This window comes from Apium graveolens, chromosome 7, assembly GCF_009905375.1.
Source record: "Apium graveolens cultivar Ventura chromosome 7, ASM990537v1, whole genome shotgun sequence".
Taxonomy (NCBI): domain Eukaryota; kingdom Viridiplantae; phylum Streptophyta; class Magnoliopsida; order Apiales; family Apiaceae; genus Apium; species Apium graveolens.
In genome coordinates this window covers 133,973,878-133,989,054 of record NC_133653.1, presented here as the reverse complement: position 1 = coordinate 133,989,054, position 15,177 = coordinate 133,973,878, and the positions used below count along the sequence as shown (strand labels likewise).

At 33.0% G+C, this 15,177-nt stretch overlaps 1 protein-coding gene across 1 annotated transcript; it reads right to left on the bottom strand.

The window, feature by feature from the left end:
* Nucleotides 1-1,956: 1,956 nt before the first annotated feature.
* LOC141673053 (uncharacterized) lies at nucleotides 1,957-6,328 on the bottom strand. The gene is made up of 6 exons (XM_074479786.1): nucleotides 6,049-6,328; nucleotides 5,000-5,035; nucleotides 3,818-4,019; nucleotides 3,204-3,282; nucleotides 2,935-3,052; nucleotides 1,957-2,197 (listed from the first exon to the last, which is right to left on the bottom strand). The coding sequence occupies exons 1-6, from the start codon at nucleotides 6,243-6,245 to the stop codon at nucleotides 2,173-2,175; spliced, it is 657 nt and encodes a 218-aa protein (XP_074335887.1). The 5' UTR covers nucleotides 6,246-6,328; the 3' UTR covers nucleotides 1,957-2,172.
* Nucleotides 6,329-15,177: the final 8,849 nt, after the last annotated feature.

Below are 15,177 nucleotides of genomic sequence, written 5' to 3'. Positions count from 1 at the left end.
TGTAGCATTAGCGAATAACAAAAACTACAGGGACTTTCAAACATTTATATATGTGTAATTTATATACTAGTATACTACTTTACAACTACATAGAGCAAAAAATCACTCGAAAAACACTAGACAACAAATAAATTCAAAGATTCCTTAGATATCAGAGCTTCTTTTGGGCTTACTAAGGAAGTTCATTTGCACATACATAAGAGTGTGGGTTTGTGACAGATCTTGTTGCAAAATTTTAACAGCATTAATAATGAAAGGAATATTAAACGGAAGATAGTAGAACCAAAAGCCAATAATATATGCAAAACACCCAGGCAGACTGAGCTGTTGAGAAGCATCACAAGGATGTATCTTGTGTCGCTCTGCAACAAGTAAATACGGCCACTGGCAGAGAAAAAATGCAAGGAATAAGTGAAATGGTTTGGACAGCATAGACCTAAATAACATGCATGAAGCACAATTTTAAAGTTAAAAAGAACAAGAACGCAGATTGAGGACCACATTTAATGTCTAAGAGTGCAGGAAGGACTCTCGTTTTACATGGGGTAGCCCCTACAGAGGAGGTCAGCAGGAAAAAGGGTTCATGAAGTAACTAGTCAGGTACAAAGCTATGTTACCCGGACTCCGGGTTTACTTCAGCTGAGATGTACAAAAGCCTCCAAGAAAGCTAGTTATTATGATATGGTCATTATATAATATTGACCAGAGAAAGGTGTTGATACAATTGGCACGGGTCTGGCTACATCTAATTATTTTACACCAGTTACATGTTCGCTCTAGAAATACTCACACTCCATAATTTATTGTACGTGCATGCCTTGTATAGTTATATATACCTATAAACAAGTATAATTTTCCAGCCTACATGTACATAACCTTTTCACCTTACAACGTAATATATGGATAGTATACTGCTATGATTCTATAGGTACTCAACCGCAGAAAAGAAAAGAGTGGTTGAAAGCATAATTATGCCCCTGGTAACCCTAGACAAATATGTGCTCTTAGGTATTGAGTGTTACACATAATTCTGTCTTGGGCTGCCTTTAGGTTTATTACGCATAACACAGACTTGCCCAGCTAGCAAAGTAGTGGCTCGAGATCTTACCGCCAGAGTAGCGAAGTTGGAAAGTGCAGTAGAAACAGTTGCCAGAAACAAATAATCATTTAACATAACAGATGGTGCACATATCCAAAACAAATTGTTGTTCTAGATTTTCAAAAAACATGATGAAATAATGAATAAGAAGTATTATAAGAAATTCTTGAATACAAAAGACATTTAAAGGGAAACACGGACATGCAGATGAAATTATTGTACAAAATTAAATTATAGTGTCAATACATTAAGAAATGAAGTTATAGCAATATGTAGTGCATGCTTACAATTGAGGTGAACCTTTTCGTAAGAGGACATACCTGTAGTGAACGAGTCGACGGTTCCGGCAGATAAAGTAGATTCCTCAGCCGCTTCAAGGACAACTTTCATTCACCCAAACTAGGCACTTTCTCTTTTTCCGCTTCAACCAGCCTTGTCTCAAACCAATATAGAGCCTAAGAGCAGCTTCAACCAGCCTTGTCTCTAACCAATAACTCCGTTGAATTCAAGCTTTTACTCAACTCTACTTGATTAAATTCATACAAACGACTTGGTTCAACTCAATAAAATATTGAGATATATAACTGATCTAAGCTAGAGCCGTTTTGCAAAATTAGATCCAACTTAGTGTAAACAATCCAAGCTCAAATTAAACATTCAAGCTTAAGCCGAGCCGGTGACCTTCTAGGCTCAAATCATAGCTCTAATCATGTTCTTACTATCCAGATGAATAATAGGACACTGACAATAATCAGGTCATAAGCATACTATATTTTTAATGAAAATTTGCTACTTCAATAATCAGTAACTATCTTAAGTTCGATTAAGTATTGGAATAATTATTGTAATAATTGGAATAATAAGCAAAGCAGATATCTTTAGAACTTGACTGCACAAAGTTTACGATTATACATCAATACAAATGTGATAATTTACAATTCCACTATGAGCCCATGGTTTATCTTGAACCAAAGGTATGAACACTGAGAAACATAAATACCATTTCTTTCATATAATTTACATAGAGTACAGCCTTGTCCAACTCCTTGGAATACAGTATATCAGAATGGTTCTCACATTGTAAACGAGAGTTTGTTCCTGTAGGAAATTAAATGCGAGGCTCCAGTTAGAAACAGTAAATTAACCAAAATCAAGTTCATATTGTAGAGAAAAGAAATTGTATAGTTCCTTAGACCATCTCCAACCCATTTCACTAAAATGATGTCACATTTACACTATTTTGGTGTAAAAATTACACTAACCACAAAACCAACTCTGACCCATTACATTAAAACATAACCTTTTGTCTTTAAAACATGTCTTCTAACTCTTTTTAATAGGGTAATTGTTTTCTTAGGAAGTGTATTTTTTTTAATGCTGACAAAATTCGTTTAAACGTCTTCTTCGTGAATCTCCGCTATTTGAATATGGAACAGGACCTTCTTCAACCCCAGGATGTGATGAGTCGACATCGAGGTGCCAAACGACTCCAAAGACTTAGGAATATAAATGTGATAAAAGGATTAAATGTCTTTTGTTAATAAATATGAGGGTATACAGGGAATAATAAAAGACATCAAATTTGGTGTAAAACTTAGACCAAATGGATATATGACACCCAATTTGGTGTAACACCATTCATTTGGTGTAAAATTTACACCATCATAGTATTGGGTTGGAGTTGGTTTTTCACTATAATGGTGTAAAACTTACACCATCATAGTGTTTTGGTGTTGGGTTGAAGATGCGATGCCCTTATATTAACCACATTAGCTGTATGAATTTCAAAGATAGACGTCTATAGTTTATTAAATATGAAATTTTGAGCTCCTTACAATGAAGTATGGAGATACTCGTCCGGTGTTAGAGGTTTCGGACCACCAAACCAATTGATCAGGAATATATTTTCAATATCAAGCTTATAAATCTGGAAATTGTGACCCTGGGGCCAGTCTGTAAACCATCAAAATTAGATAAGTCAGAAAAAAAACTGTAATATAAAAAGTGGAAAGGAATACATTAGCGAACAAAAAAACGACTGATATCAGTAATAGGATTTGATATATATATATATATATATATATATATATATATAGACACACACCTTCCATCTCAGGATGTTTTGAGAACAGGGCACTCTGAGCATATTCGGCTTCCTTGGATTTATAATCCAGCACATTCAACTGGTCAGCATATTTGTAGATGTTAAAAGCTATATAATCAAAAAATTGCTATTTTCTCTTTATTAAAGTTCTGCAGATACATCAAATTCTTTTATCAATCCTCTTCTAGAACTAAACACTAATTATACCAGTTTCTACCTATACTGACTTCTAATTCTTCATGTCAAAAGGCATATTAGTTTTAGTTTTCAAAAATCTATTCGCAAAAACTCAGCCATGAGAACCAACAACTCCTTCAACATTAGAAAACATGTAAATTGCTCTGACTTCTGAAGGAAACAAGCATATAATACGCGAAACAAAAACGAGATAAATATGCCTTTTTTTTTAAAAGTAAACTAGCATCAAAGATATGTCAACATGCACATATGTAACTAGTTCTCGTGACAGTTAAAATGTCAAACGGTTGAATTCTAGAACTTGGAGAGGAATTTTTGAAATCCATGGATATTTCGGCCTACTAGCACAGCTTAAACATAGCTCAAAGGTGGTTCCTGTAGATAATTATATAGAACAATTAAATCTTCAACATTACCTTTCCTGTAAGTGTAATTTTTGCACAACTGGGGTTTTCAGGATCCTTTTTGCCACAGGTTCCAATATTATATTCACTTATAGTAAAAGATGATCTCTGGTCTTTTAAAGCATAACTTGCTGTTGGATCAAGGGTAGTTAAGTAGAAGTACGGGATGCCACTTCCACTATCAGGTTGTCCATCACTAAAAGAAACTACATTCCTGTGTTTAGTGGGGAATCAATATCAGATTAGAAACACGTAAAAAGTGGTAACATATTTTAACTAGCTAAATTTAATTGCACAATCGCAACCTCTACTGAGCCATCCATCGCCAGTAAAACGCTTAGCATTGAGTATGATGATGTATTATGCTATATAGAGGGTGTACAAGTTGCGATGTTCTATTTTAACAATATTGCTAAATTATGATCAATATTTAACTTTATTGTAATTTGTAATTAATCTTATATTGAGATTGTACAAATTATATTATCCTTCTGAATCAGATGACAGACTTAGATGCATCATGCATGTAATCAACACCACTCTCGACTTAACCTCGTTTGTGTTTGGCTTTTCCAAACAACCTAGTTTTATTAAAATCATTCCAGAGTTACCCTCTTTTTACTGTTTGAATTGTTTTTTTTGTTCTTATTTTCTAACACAACCTTGTTCTCTCTTCTTTATAGATTCTCCAAAGTCCGAAGTTTTAAATTTGTTTCAAGTTTTTTGCTATAATGATTATATTTTTTGTCACAAAAGAAAATATAACTAATCTGTACATATATTAATATATAAAAAATGTTATAGTATAAATGTATAACTAAGTAAAAACTGAAATTTTTATGAATAAGTTGTTATGTTATTTATTTACATCAAAGTTGTATATACGATAAAAGACTTTTAATGTTTAACATACTTATATTTTTTTATTAATATTTAGATAAACTTTCTTTATCTGTTTTTACACAGTAATTATAGAGTAAACCAATCAATTAATAACACTAATAAAGAAAAATAAAATTTTACTGCAAAATGTTATTACAAATAAAAGAAGTAAGGTAGTTTCGGAACATTGAACCAGAAAGGGGTAGATTGGGAACTCAAACTCTAAAGAGAGCAAACCGGGACATCTAATCCAGAACTTACCACTGCAAAATAACTGACTATATATAATAAAGTACATTATGCCAAACTTACCCAAAAGGCGCACCTCCCAAATCATCTGCAATGGTGCTGCATAAGTAAATACAACCAGATTAGTTTCATCACCATGAACAATCAAGTTACATGTTGGATTACGCTCTATATTTGTAAAGCAAAATAGGACTGTGATTCGTGTAGGCAGCACAGGTGCAATTGAACTTCAGCTGTGACCCCTTTTTATTATTTGCCTCTGCAAATTATCAAGGATACGGGAATACTGAACATTATTCAGTAACTCACATTTTAGAGGCATTTGTTCCTATGGCTAGAACTAAATTAATTTTTACTTTGTTTCTTTATGTTTATTTCAAAAAGTTTTATAGTCTAAAAGTATTGAACTTTGTTCCTTACCTAATTGGTGTTAGAAACAAACAAGCCATGCAACTTATGGCATATAAGATATTACTGCATTCTAATTTCAAAAGAACTATCTTTAATTCCTGTTAGAAACTTCAAAACACAATGAAAGTCTTCCATCTGACAAGTCATGCTAGTCCTGGTCTATCCGTGTTTCATGGTGAAAGGGAAAACAAATTATTTCTCTCAAGTCACTAAACTGCCCGACTCCTAATGTAATAATTATCCACACCGGATCTCATTTCTTTCAGCTTTTAATACAGATACATATCAATAGAAGACTAAAAATTCTCTATCTCATTCTTAGAGAGTGTTAGGTAAATCAATTAACACATTCTACCTGGTATATATAAATAATTCATAATAATGAATATAATTGATAAACGCCAACATCTATTTCTAAACAGCGATGTACCAAACTGATAAAAAAAACTGTAAGAAAACAAACGCAAACATAATAACTCATTTGTAATACACAAACATATAAAGAAGAAACTGTATCCATTGATGACAAAGAACAGGCACTTAATATACAAAAAAAACAGGATACCAAGAATAAAAATTTGATCTTTGATTGAATTTAAAAGTCAAGAACCTACAAATATATATTGATTGCATCAACAAGTATAAAAAAAAATATATGAAGTTGAGAGAGAGAGAGAGAGAGAGAGAGAGAGGATGCATACTTGAGAACACCCCAAGAAGAGTGAGAAACAAGCCAACGAGCAAAAGGGGCAGCATCAGCAGGGTGAGGGCGAGATGAAGAAGAAAGTAAAGGGCGTGCTTGGACTTGTACCAGTGAAGATTCTTGAAAACCCTCCAAGATTAGTACGAGTATTAGTACAAAACTAACATTCAAAACATACAGTCGACCCATTATCATGCTTTCCTCGTCAACAAGTCAACAAGAAGATGCGATGATTTATAGAAGACTCCCTCCACACTCACTCCGCGACAACAACAACTCGTATCGCCGTATTGGTGGTTGACCAAAATTTTGAAGTAAAACAAATATTCATTTTTTTTATAATTTTAAAAAAATCTTAATTTTAGAACTATATTACTCATACCACAGTATCAAAAACTACTTTTTAAAAAAATATGATAATTATTTATTTAAATTAAATAATAAAACCTTGAACTTTTAGTGCAAAATATGTGTGCAACTTATTAGTACGAAAAATTAAAATTATTAAAAGGGTTATCTTCAGTGATTATAAAAAAAAAGAAATCAGATACTGTAATAATAATGAAGATTTGCTTAGACACCCTATAACAACACTTTAACAACAAATGAGTTTTTACTCTTAATATAATATAAATTAATCTTAGGAAAAATTTCGGCGTGTTTAATAGATTCACGACCTAAATCTTTAATTTCACACTATATTTCTATACACACTTATACTTCTACTTTTTCAATTTTAACGTCCTACTAACAAACTAAATTAATACTTGTATACTATCGTTACAAATGATAATACTCGAGTATTACGATTTGGTAATCAACTGTTTACTTCTTTATTATTTTTGAAAAAGATAGAAGTTATAATTATAAATATAAGGGATTTTTTAAAAATACAATATTTTTTTAAAAATTGTGTCATTATTTTGCAAGAATACTTGACTATAAGAAAAATTAAAAGAAAAAAAAATACTTAGCTTCGACCACTCGAACATGAAGATAAACAATAAATTTTATAGTTAAATCTAAACTTATTGGAGTAGTAAAAGGCTACACCTAGTTATGATATTTCTAAAATATAGTTTCATAATTTATTTTTAAAAATATGTGTCGAGCCCCATCTCTCAATGTAAATAATTGGGTGGAAGGGAAGGATAATTGATTTTTATGTTTCAGATTTAATTACCTATACAAAAAAATTCTGAAAGCTACTTGTACATTTCTTAAATATATAACAAGAAAGTATTTATTTATTTATTTTTAAATCCGATTACACTCTATGAATTAATTTGAAATTTTTAATTATTAGTAATAATTTCTAAACCTTCCAATATTATTAAAAATATTTTTAAAAAATAATAACAATTTGAACAAAAATCAATCCAATATGTTTCTGTCTTATTATTAGTGAGCAATTGACAAAAAAGATTTTTCATTATACCGAATAACCAAGATTAAAGAGGATTTCTTAAACATCATTTTTTTATCGCTGGTTTATCTTTTTTAACTGTACCATTCTATAATAATGAATGGGGCCAAAAAAAACACGTCTTATATTAAAACTAAGTTTTACATATAGCTTTCTTCGGAAAAAAATTTAAAGCATTAAACTCAATTTCGTTGTCTAGATTAAAAGGTCATACTTGTATTGATCCCTATTGTTTTCATCTTGAGAGGGGGATATATAACACGAACGTCATCAATTCCTCATTTGACTAATAATTATTTTATTTAGATAAAACATGATAAAATATATTAAATTAAACTTATTTTATAAATAAAAATAATACTTAAATACATAGGAATATTAGTTAACAAAATTGTAAAACAGATAAATTTTTAAAAAAATATATATATTGATTAATTAATGTTGCAATCCTAAATGCATGACGCACGCGATGATTATCATTCCATAATTGACTAATTAATTTTTTTTAATTAGACAAATAAAATTGTATAAAAAATTAACTTTAATATTAAAAAAAGAATGTTAACAACCAATTACCTTTATTTAAAAAAAACAACCAAGTACCTTATTGTTACCAAACAATTACATTACCAAACCATTGGAAGGGTTATCTTTAGTGATTGTAACAAAAATGAAATTCTGTATTGTAATAATATTAAATATTTGCTTAGACACGCTATCGCAACACTTTAATAACAAATGAGTTTTTACTCTTAACATGATATAAATTAATCTTAGAAAAAATCTCTGTGTGCTTAATAGATTTACAGCTATTAACTGTACTAAATCTTTAATTTCACAATATATCTCTATACACCCCTCTACTTCTACTTTAACAATTTCAACGTCTTGACTAACAAACTAAATTAGTACTTGTATACTATATTTACAAATGATAATGTTCGAGTATTACGATTTGGTAATCAACTGTTTACTATAGCTTCTCTCTCGAAGGTCAATGGCTCTGTGAGTGCTAATAACGGGAAGAAAATTCAAAATGGAGGGTTTCAGGAAGGCGAATCAAAGACATCTAGGAGGGAGATTCATGTTGAAGCAAGCAGAAAGGTTAATGAAGATGATGGAGAGTGGATTTTTAAGGATTTTGTTTGGGCACATAAGGATATTTTGGACAAAGAGACAAGCAAAAACTTTTTCGAAGGAGATAAGCAAGCAGTAACGGAAGCTCTAAATCAGATCCATAGGAGAAGCTTGAGAGCGAGGGGAGGATTGGAATGGAAAGTGATAAGAAGGGATTCAGGGAAAGCTCAGAATGTAAAGGGGTCAACTAAGAATTATGTTCAAGCATTACAAAATGAGGAAGCAAGACCTGAAAATAACAAGTTTATAGTGGATGACGGGGAGTGGCAGGTGGTGCAGAGGAAGAAGAAATTGGGGAGAGCAAGATCAGACTCAGGATTTACGATTTTTTTATATAGCATTTCGGAAGAGTGTAAAGCTAGGGAGATTTGGAATTACTTCAAGGGTACGGTTATTATATTGGATATAATTTTTCCCAAAAAAAGGGATAGAAAGGGTAAAAGATTTGGTTTTGTCAAGATGACTTCGGAATGGGAGGCTGGTATAATTATTCTCAATGCTAAGAAAAATGGGGGATTAGGCTCTAGTATAAGAATGAGTCTTAATGAAAAGAAAGCTGATAGGGGACAAGAAAGAGGAGGTAGTAGATTATATAATGTTAGTTGGGCTACGAACAAGCAGAAAGGGGTTAGGGAAGAGGTTAGTAATATCAAGAAGAATGTGGTGGAATTGAATGTTGAAAATAAGAGTGATAAGAAAGAGAAAGTGAAAGAGAATGAATTGGGAGTAGAGATGTTTGAATACATTGAAGTTGTGGTAGACAAAGATGTAGATGATGGTCTTTATGATACCAAAGTAGCTCTTTCCAAAATTGATGAATCAACGAGTTCTTTGCAAAGTAAGCTTCGAGCTGAAGGAATAAATCAGATCAATATATTGGGATTGACCTCTAGAAAGTTTTTTCTAGCCAACATGGGTGAGAATGGTTGTGAGGAGTATGTAGATGGGATTTTTGATAAATGGTTTGGTAGTCTTAGAAACTTTGTTGACAAAGATTTAATTGATCCTAGGACAGTTTGGTTGCAAACCTATGGGCTTTCAATGAATGTATGGCTGGAAGAAAATTTGAAGGGCTATACGAGATGGATGGGAGATTGGATCAGTTGGTCTTATTAGAAGGATAATGAAAGTGAATTTTTTAATCCAATTGTTTGCATATTTACTGAGAAGAGGGAAAAGATTGAAGAGTCTATGAATATCTTAGTAAATGAAAAGATTTATCCAATTAAGTTTGTCGAAATCTCAGATTTGGATAAGTTGATAAATAAAGTGGACCCAATGAGTGTTACTGGTGGTGAGATGACATCAACAGTTAGGAAGGAGGATGGTGGAGTCGACTCAAAAGTTAAAGAATTGAATGTAGTAAAGGAAGTAGATTCTAGTAAGGTTGAGGAATCTAATTCATTAGTAGTAAGTAATGGGAATATATGTTACACAGAGGGAAGCTTAGTTGTTCCAGAGAAGCAGGAGCTATGTAAGAAGGGAGTGGATTTGGATGTGGATAGGGTTTTTAAGGAGGGGTATTTGGATTTGGCAAATGGTAAGAAGGCAGTAGAAGTTGTTAGATTGAATTTCTTGTCATCTAGTAAGGATTCTCTTAATGAGTTGAATTCAGATGAGAAGAAATATTTAATTGAGATATGTGATAGTATTGAGTCTGATGTTTCAGTTGTCAATTCTCAAGGCTCTCTGTGTAATGGTATTGTTAAGCTTAAGGTTAAAGGTGTTGGTAGACATAAAAGGAAATGTAAAAAGTTCAGTATTCCTTTTGATTTGAAAGCTGGTTTTAATTTAGGTTGTAGGAAGTATCTTGGGAAAAATAAAAAGTTGGATCCTTGCTTAGGGATTGGGGGCATTCTGGAAGTTTGTCCAGAAAACATGGAGAAGACTAGAAAAGAAGCAGCTAGGGAAATAATAGAATGTGCTGAGTACATGGGATTATCAGTATTAGGAGATAGAGATGTTGTCCTTAATAAGATTGCAGAGCAGTTGCAGCAAGTAGAACTGTAATTTGTTTGGTCAGATGGGGTTGGTTTTTATAGTTAAATTAAGTTATTATGTTAGTAAAGAATATAAAATAGTTTCTTGGAACTGTATGGGGTTGTGTCATAGTGTGAAGAGGAGAATGATTAAAGATTTGATTAGATATAGAGGGATTAATATACTATGTTTATAGGAAACGAAATGTGTGGATTGGAAGAAGTTTTGGGAGAAGTCTATTTGGGATAATGATCAGGTTGGATGGCTTATACAGAACTCAGATGGTTTTTCAAGTTGGTTGATTATGGCGTGGGATAGTTTGTGTTTTCAATATTTAGGTCTGGCTTCAGGCAGAACCTGGAAATGGGTTCAGTTTAAATACAGACTGACAAATGACATTTTTCATGTGGTCAATGTTTATGGTCCTTTAAATCTAAAAGGTAAAAGAAAGTTGTGAGATGTGATCTCAGAGATTTTAGTAATTGTAGGAAATGAATTGGTATGTGTAGTTGGAGATTTCAATATTATTATGGATGAGAGTGAGAGTGTGAATTGTACATATAGAAGGCTGGATGTGCAAGGATTTAAGGCTTTCATTAGGAGTAATAATTTGTGTGAAATCGGGATGGTTAATGAGAATTATACTTGTTTTTGTCCTTTTGGTAGGTGTAGTAAGTTAGATAGATTCTTGGTGAATGATAATTAGTTTGCTATTGATTGCTGGGAAGTTTTTGCACTTAACAGGATGATTTCGGATCATAGGCCCATATTGTTGTATGTTAGTAAATATACAAAGGATCCAATGCCTTTTAAGGCATTCAATTGGTGGTTATCTGATGTAGGTGCTAGGGTGGAAATGGAGAATTTTTGGAAGCAAGGTAAAGAATCTGGTTTACAAGAAAATTTTCAAGTCATGCTGAAGAAATTTAAAATGGGATTGAAACAATGGTGGAAAGGATCTAAGGATAAGTTGGATGTTAAGATTGAAGAGTTGGAGAATAGATTGGAATATCTTGATAGAAATCATGTTGGGGGAAGGAAGTTGTTCAATGTTAATTGGAATTGGCTGAAAGTTACAAGAAAAATGATTCTATGCTAAGGCAGAAATCAAGAATACAGTGGAACCTGCAAGGAGACAAAAATTCAAATTTTTTTCATAAAGTGATACAGAGAAGGAGATGCAGGAATAGAATTGATAAAATATTAGTGGAAGGGAATGTTTTGTCTGGCTCAAAAGAGGTTAGATTTGCTTTCTACAAGTATTTTAGAAATATGTTTAACTCAAGAAAGTTGGAGTGTTTTGAATTGAGGTCTTTAATAGACAAAAGATTAAGTGATAAGGAAGTGATTTGCTTAGAAATGGATTTCTGCTTGGAGGAGTTAGAAAATGCACTTAAGTCATTTAGCAATGATAAAGCTCCAGGTCCAGATGGCTTTAATATGAAATATATCAAGGAGTTTTGGTCTTTCTTGAGGGATAAGGTTTTGGAAGGGTTTAAGTTGTTTGCTACTACTGGAGTACTTCCTAAAGGTTTTAACTCCTCATTCATAGCTTTGGTACCAAAGGTTAAGGTGCCAACTAAGCTGAATGATTTCAGACCTATAAGTCTAATAAATAGTGTTTCCAAACTATTAGCTAAGGTGCTGGAAAATAGGCTAAATTCAGTGTATGATAAGTTGGTAGGGGTGAATCAATTTGGTTTTGTAAAGGGTAGACAGGCTACTGAAAGCATCTTTATAGTTAATGAGGTTTTCCATTCTATGAAGTCTTCCAAAAGCTGGGGATTGATATTAAAGCTGGATTTTGAGAAGGCTTTTGATTCTATAAGTTGGAGTTTCTTGTTCAAAACTTTGAAATGTTTAGGATTGGGGAGTAGATGGATTAAGTTGATGGAGGATTTTTTTAAGGTAATTATATTATGTGTTTTGGTCAATGGTTCACCTACTAGGGAGTTCAACATGTCAAATGGAATTAGGCAAGGGGATCCTCTTTCTCCTATGATCTTTAATCTAGCAGGAGAGGTTTTAAGCAAAATGTTATGCAAAGCAAGTGAAAGAGGTCTCATTGAGGATTTATAGATGGGAAAGGAGGGTAATCTCACTTGCAGTATGCTGATGATACCATAGTTTTTCTTAGGGTAATGAGAAGTCAATTTTGGGAATCAAAAGAGTACTTCAGTGCTTCCAATCGCTTTCTGGCCTAAAAATCAATTTTAAAAAAGCAATATCTATTCTTCTCACATTACAGAAAAAGAGTTGGAGTATTTTGCAGTGAGGTTGGGTTGCAAGGTAGGAACCTGGCCTTTGGTATATTTGGGAAATCAAATTGGTATTAGTTCTAGAAAGGCAATCTTTTGGAAGCCTTTAGTGGAGAAATTCAGGAGAAAATTAGCCAACTGGAAGAGAGATAGCTTGAATCAAGCTGGAAGACTGTCTTTAGTTAAATCAACTTTAGACAGTCTTCCAGTATACTGGTTTGTCTTACATAAAGTTCCAGTGGGAATTTACAATCAGCTGGAAAAAATTAGGAGGTATTTTTTCTGGTGAAATTCGACAGAGGATAAAGGAGATAAATGCAAAAAGATTCATCTCATAGCTTGGAATTCAATTTGCAAATCAAAGAAACATGGTGGTTTAGGCTTAAGTTCTTTGCAGCATAGAAACTCAGTGCTACTTTGTAAATGGTGGTTTAAATGGCAAGCTGAGAGAAAGGTGGCTTGGAATGTGTGGTTAAGGGATAAGTATGGTTGTGGCAAGGGTGAGGGTATAGAGATTTTGAGTAGTCAAAAATCATGCTCAGTCATGGTACAGGACATATTAAAGGCAGTTGCTAAATATTCTGAATTTGGTTATTTAAGGCCTGGAAATTTGAGGTGGATAGTTGATGTTAGATATATTTGATAATGTCATGTCTAATATGATTTGTGTTTAGTTTTCAGATCTTACTTAAACAGGATAAATCAGTACTTAACTGGAAATCAGCACTTATACTGAAGTCAGAACTTAAGTTGTCAGAACTTAAGTTATCAGGAGATATTTATCAGGAGATAATATCAGGACTTAAGGAGACTTTCAGATAAGGAAGGCGACTGATTGAAAGGAAAGAAGATCAAGACAAACGCAAGAAGAGATATGCATGAAGAAGGAATTCTATGAAGAATAGAATACTTGGAAGAAAAGATAACTAGTTGATATATTTTAGGAAGCAGAATTATATTCCATATCAATTAGAGATTATCTTGTAATTGTATAGTATATAAACACAGACATAGGGTTTACACTATATGTGTTATCATAATCGAAGTTATTATTTATTGTAACCCTAGCAGCTCTCGTGATAATTTGTTCATCACTGAGAGAGGACAGTTCCATATTGTAACAGAGTTTAATAAAGTTTGTTTTCTGTTACTTGTGTTCTTTAATTCGATTTGATTGTGATAAACACTGTATTCAACCCCCTTCTACAGTGTGTGTGACCTAACAAGTGGTATCAGAGCAGATCTGTTAACACACAAACAGTTTAAGATCCGAAAATAATCATGTCTGAAGAAGAACAAACTCCAACTAAGCCCACCAAAACTGAAGAACCTCCAAAGACTCAAATCCATAGTCGATATGAGACTATTAGAGGTCCCATACTGAAACCATCTGAATATTCCATATGGAAGGTGAGGATGTCTATGTTTCTGGAAGCTACTGATCCAGAATACCTTGACATAATCAATGAAGGACCACACAAGCCAACCAGACTCTCTGTTGTAGTTGCAGGTGAACCAGCAAAGTCTGTACCAAAGGAGAAGAGTGATTATACTGCTGAAGATATCTCATCAATTGCTAAGGATGCTAAGGTACGACACTTGCTGCATAATGCTATTGATAATGTAATGTCAAACAGGGTAATCAACTGCAAGACTGCAAAGGAGATTCGAGATGCTTTGGAGACAAGATTCCAGGGAACCGAATCAATTAAGAAGAACAGGAAGACAATACTCACTCAAGAGTATGAACACTTTGACTAAAAGCCTGATGAGTCATTAACTGGTTTATATGACAGATTTGTCAAACTCCTGAATGATTTGTCACTAGTTGACAAGGAATATGATCTTGAGGATTCAAATCTTAAATTCCTGTTAGCACTTCCTGAAAGTTGGGATTTGAAGGCCACCACTATAAGAGACAACTATAATCTTGAAGAAACAACTCTTGATGAAATTTATGGGATGCTCAAGACTCATGAACTTGAGATGGAACAAAGAAACAAGAGAAAAGGAAGAAAGTCAAGGATAATTGCTCTTAAGGCTGAGGAGGGATCCCCCAAAGTAGCTACCTCAAGGAAAGGCAAGGGAAAAGCTCTCATCACAAAGTCTGATACTGAATCATCAAGTTCTGATACTGATGATGACTCTGAAACTGAAAGCTTACCTGAGATGGATCCTGATGAAGAGAAGATGAAGCTGTGTGCTCTTATGGTGAAAGGAATCACAAGGATTGCATACAGAAAATTCAGAAAAGGAAAGAAGTTTTTCAGGAAAGGTGCAAGTTCTGATAATAAGAGTTACAGAAAATCTGAAGGCAAAGGAGGAA

Excerpts from the sequence above, each read along its gene's own strand:
- LOC141673053 (XM_074479786.1), bottom strand. The coding sequence starts at position 6,245 with ATGATAATGGGTCGACTGTATGTTTTGAATGTTAGTTTTGTACTAATA. Across the intron at positions 3,053-3,203 it reads AAAACATCCTGAGATGGAAG|ACTGGCCCCAGGGTCACAAT; the intron begins GTGTGTGTCTAT and ends GATGGTTTACAG. Across the intron at positions 2,198-2,934 it reads GAGTATCTCCATACTTCATT|GAACAAACTCTCGTTTACAA; the intron begins GTAAGGAGCTCA and ends AATTTCCTACAG.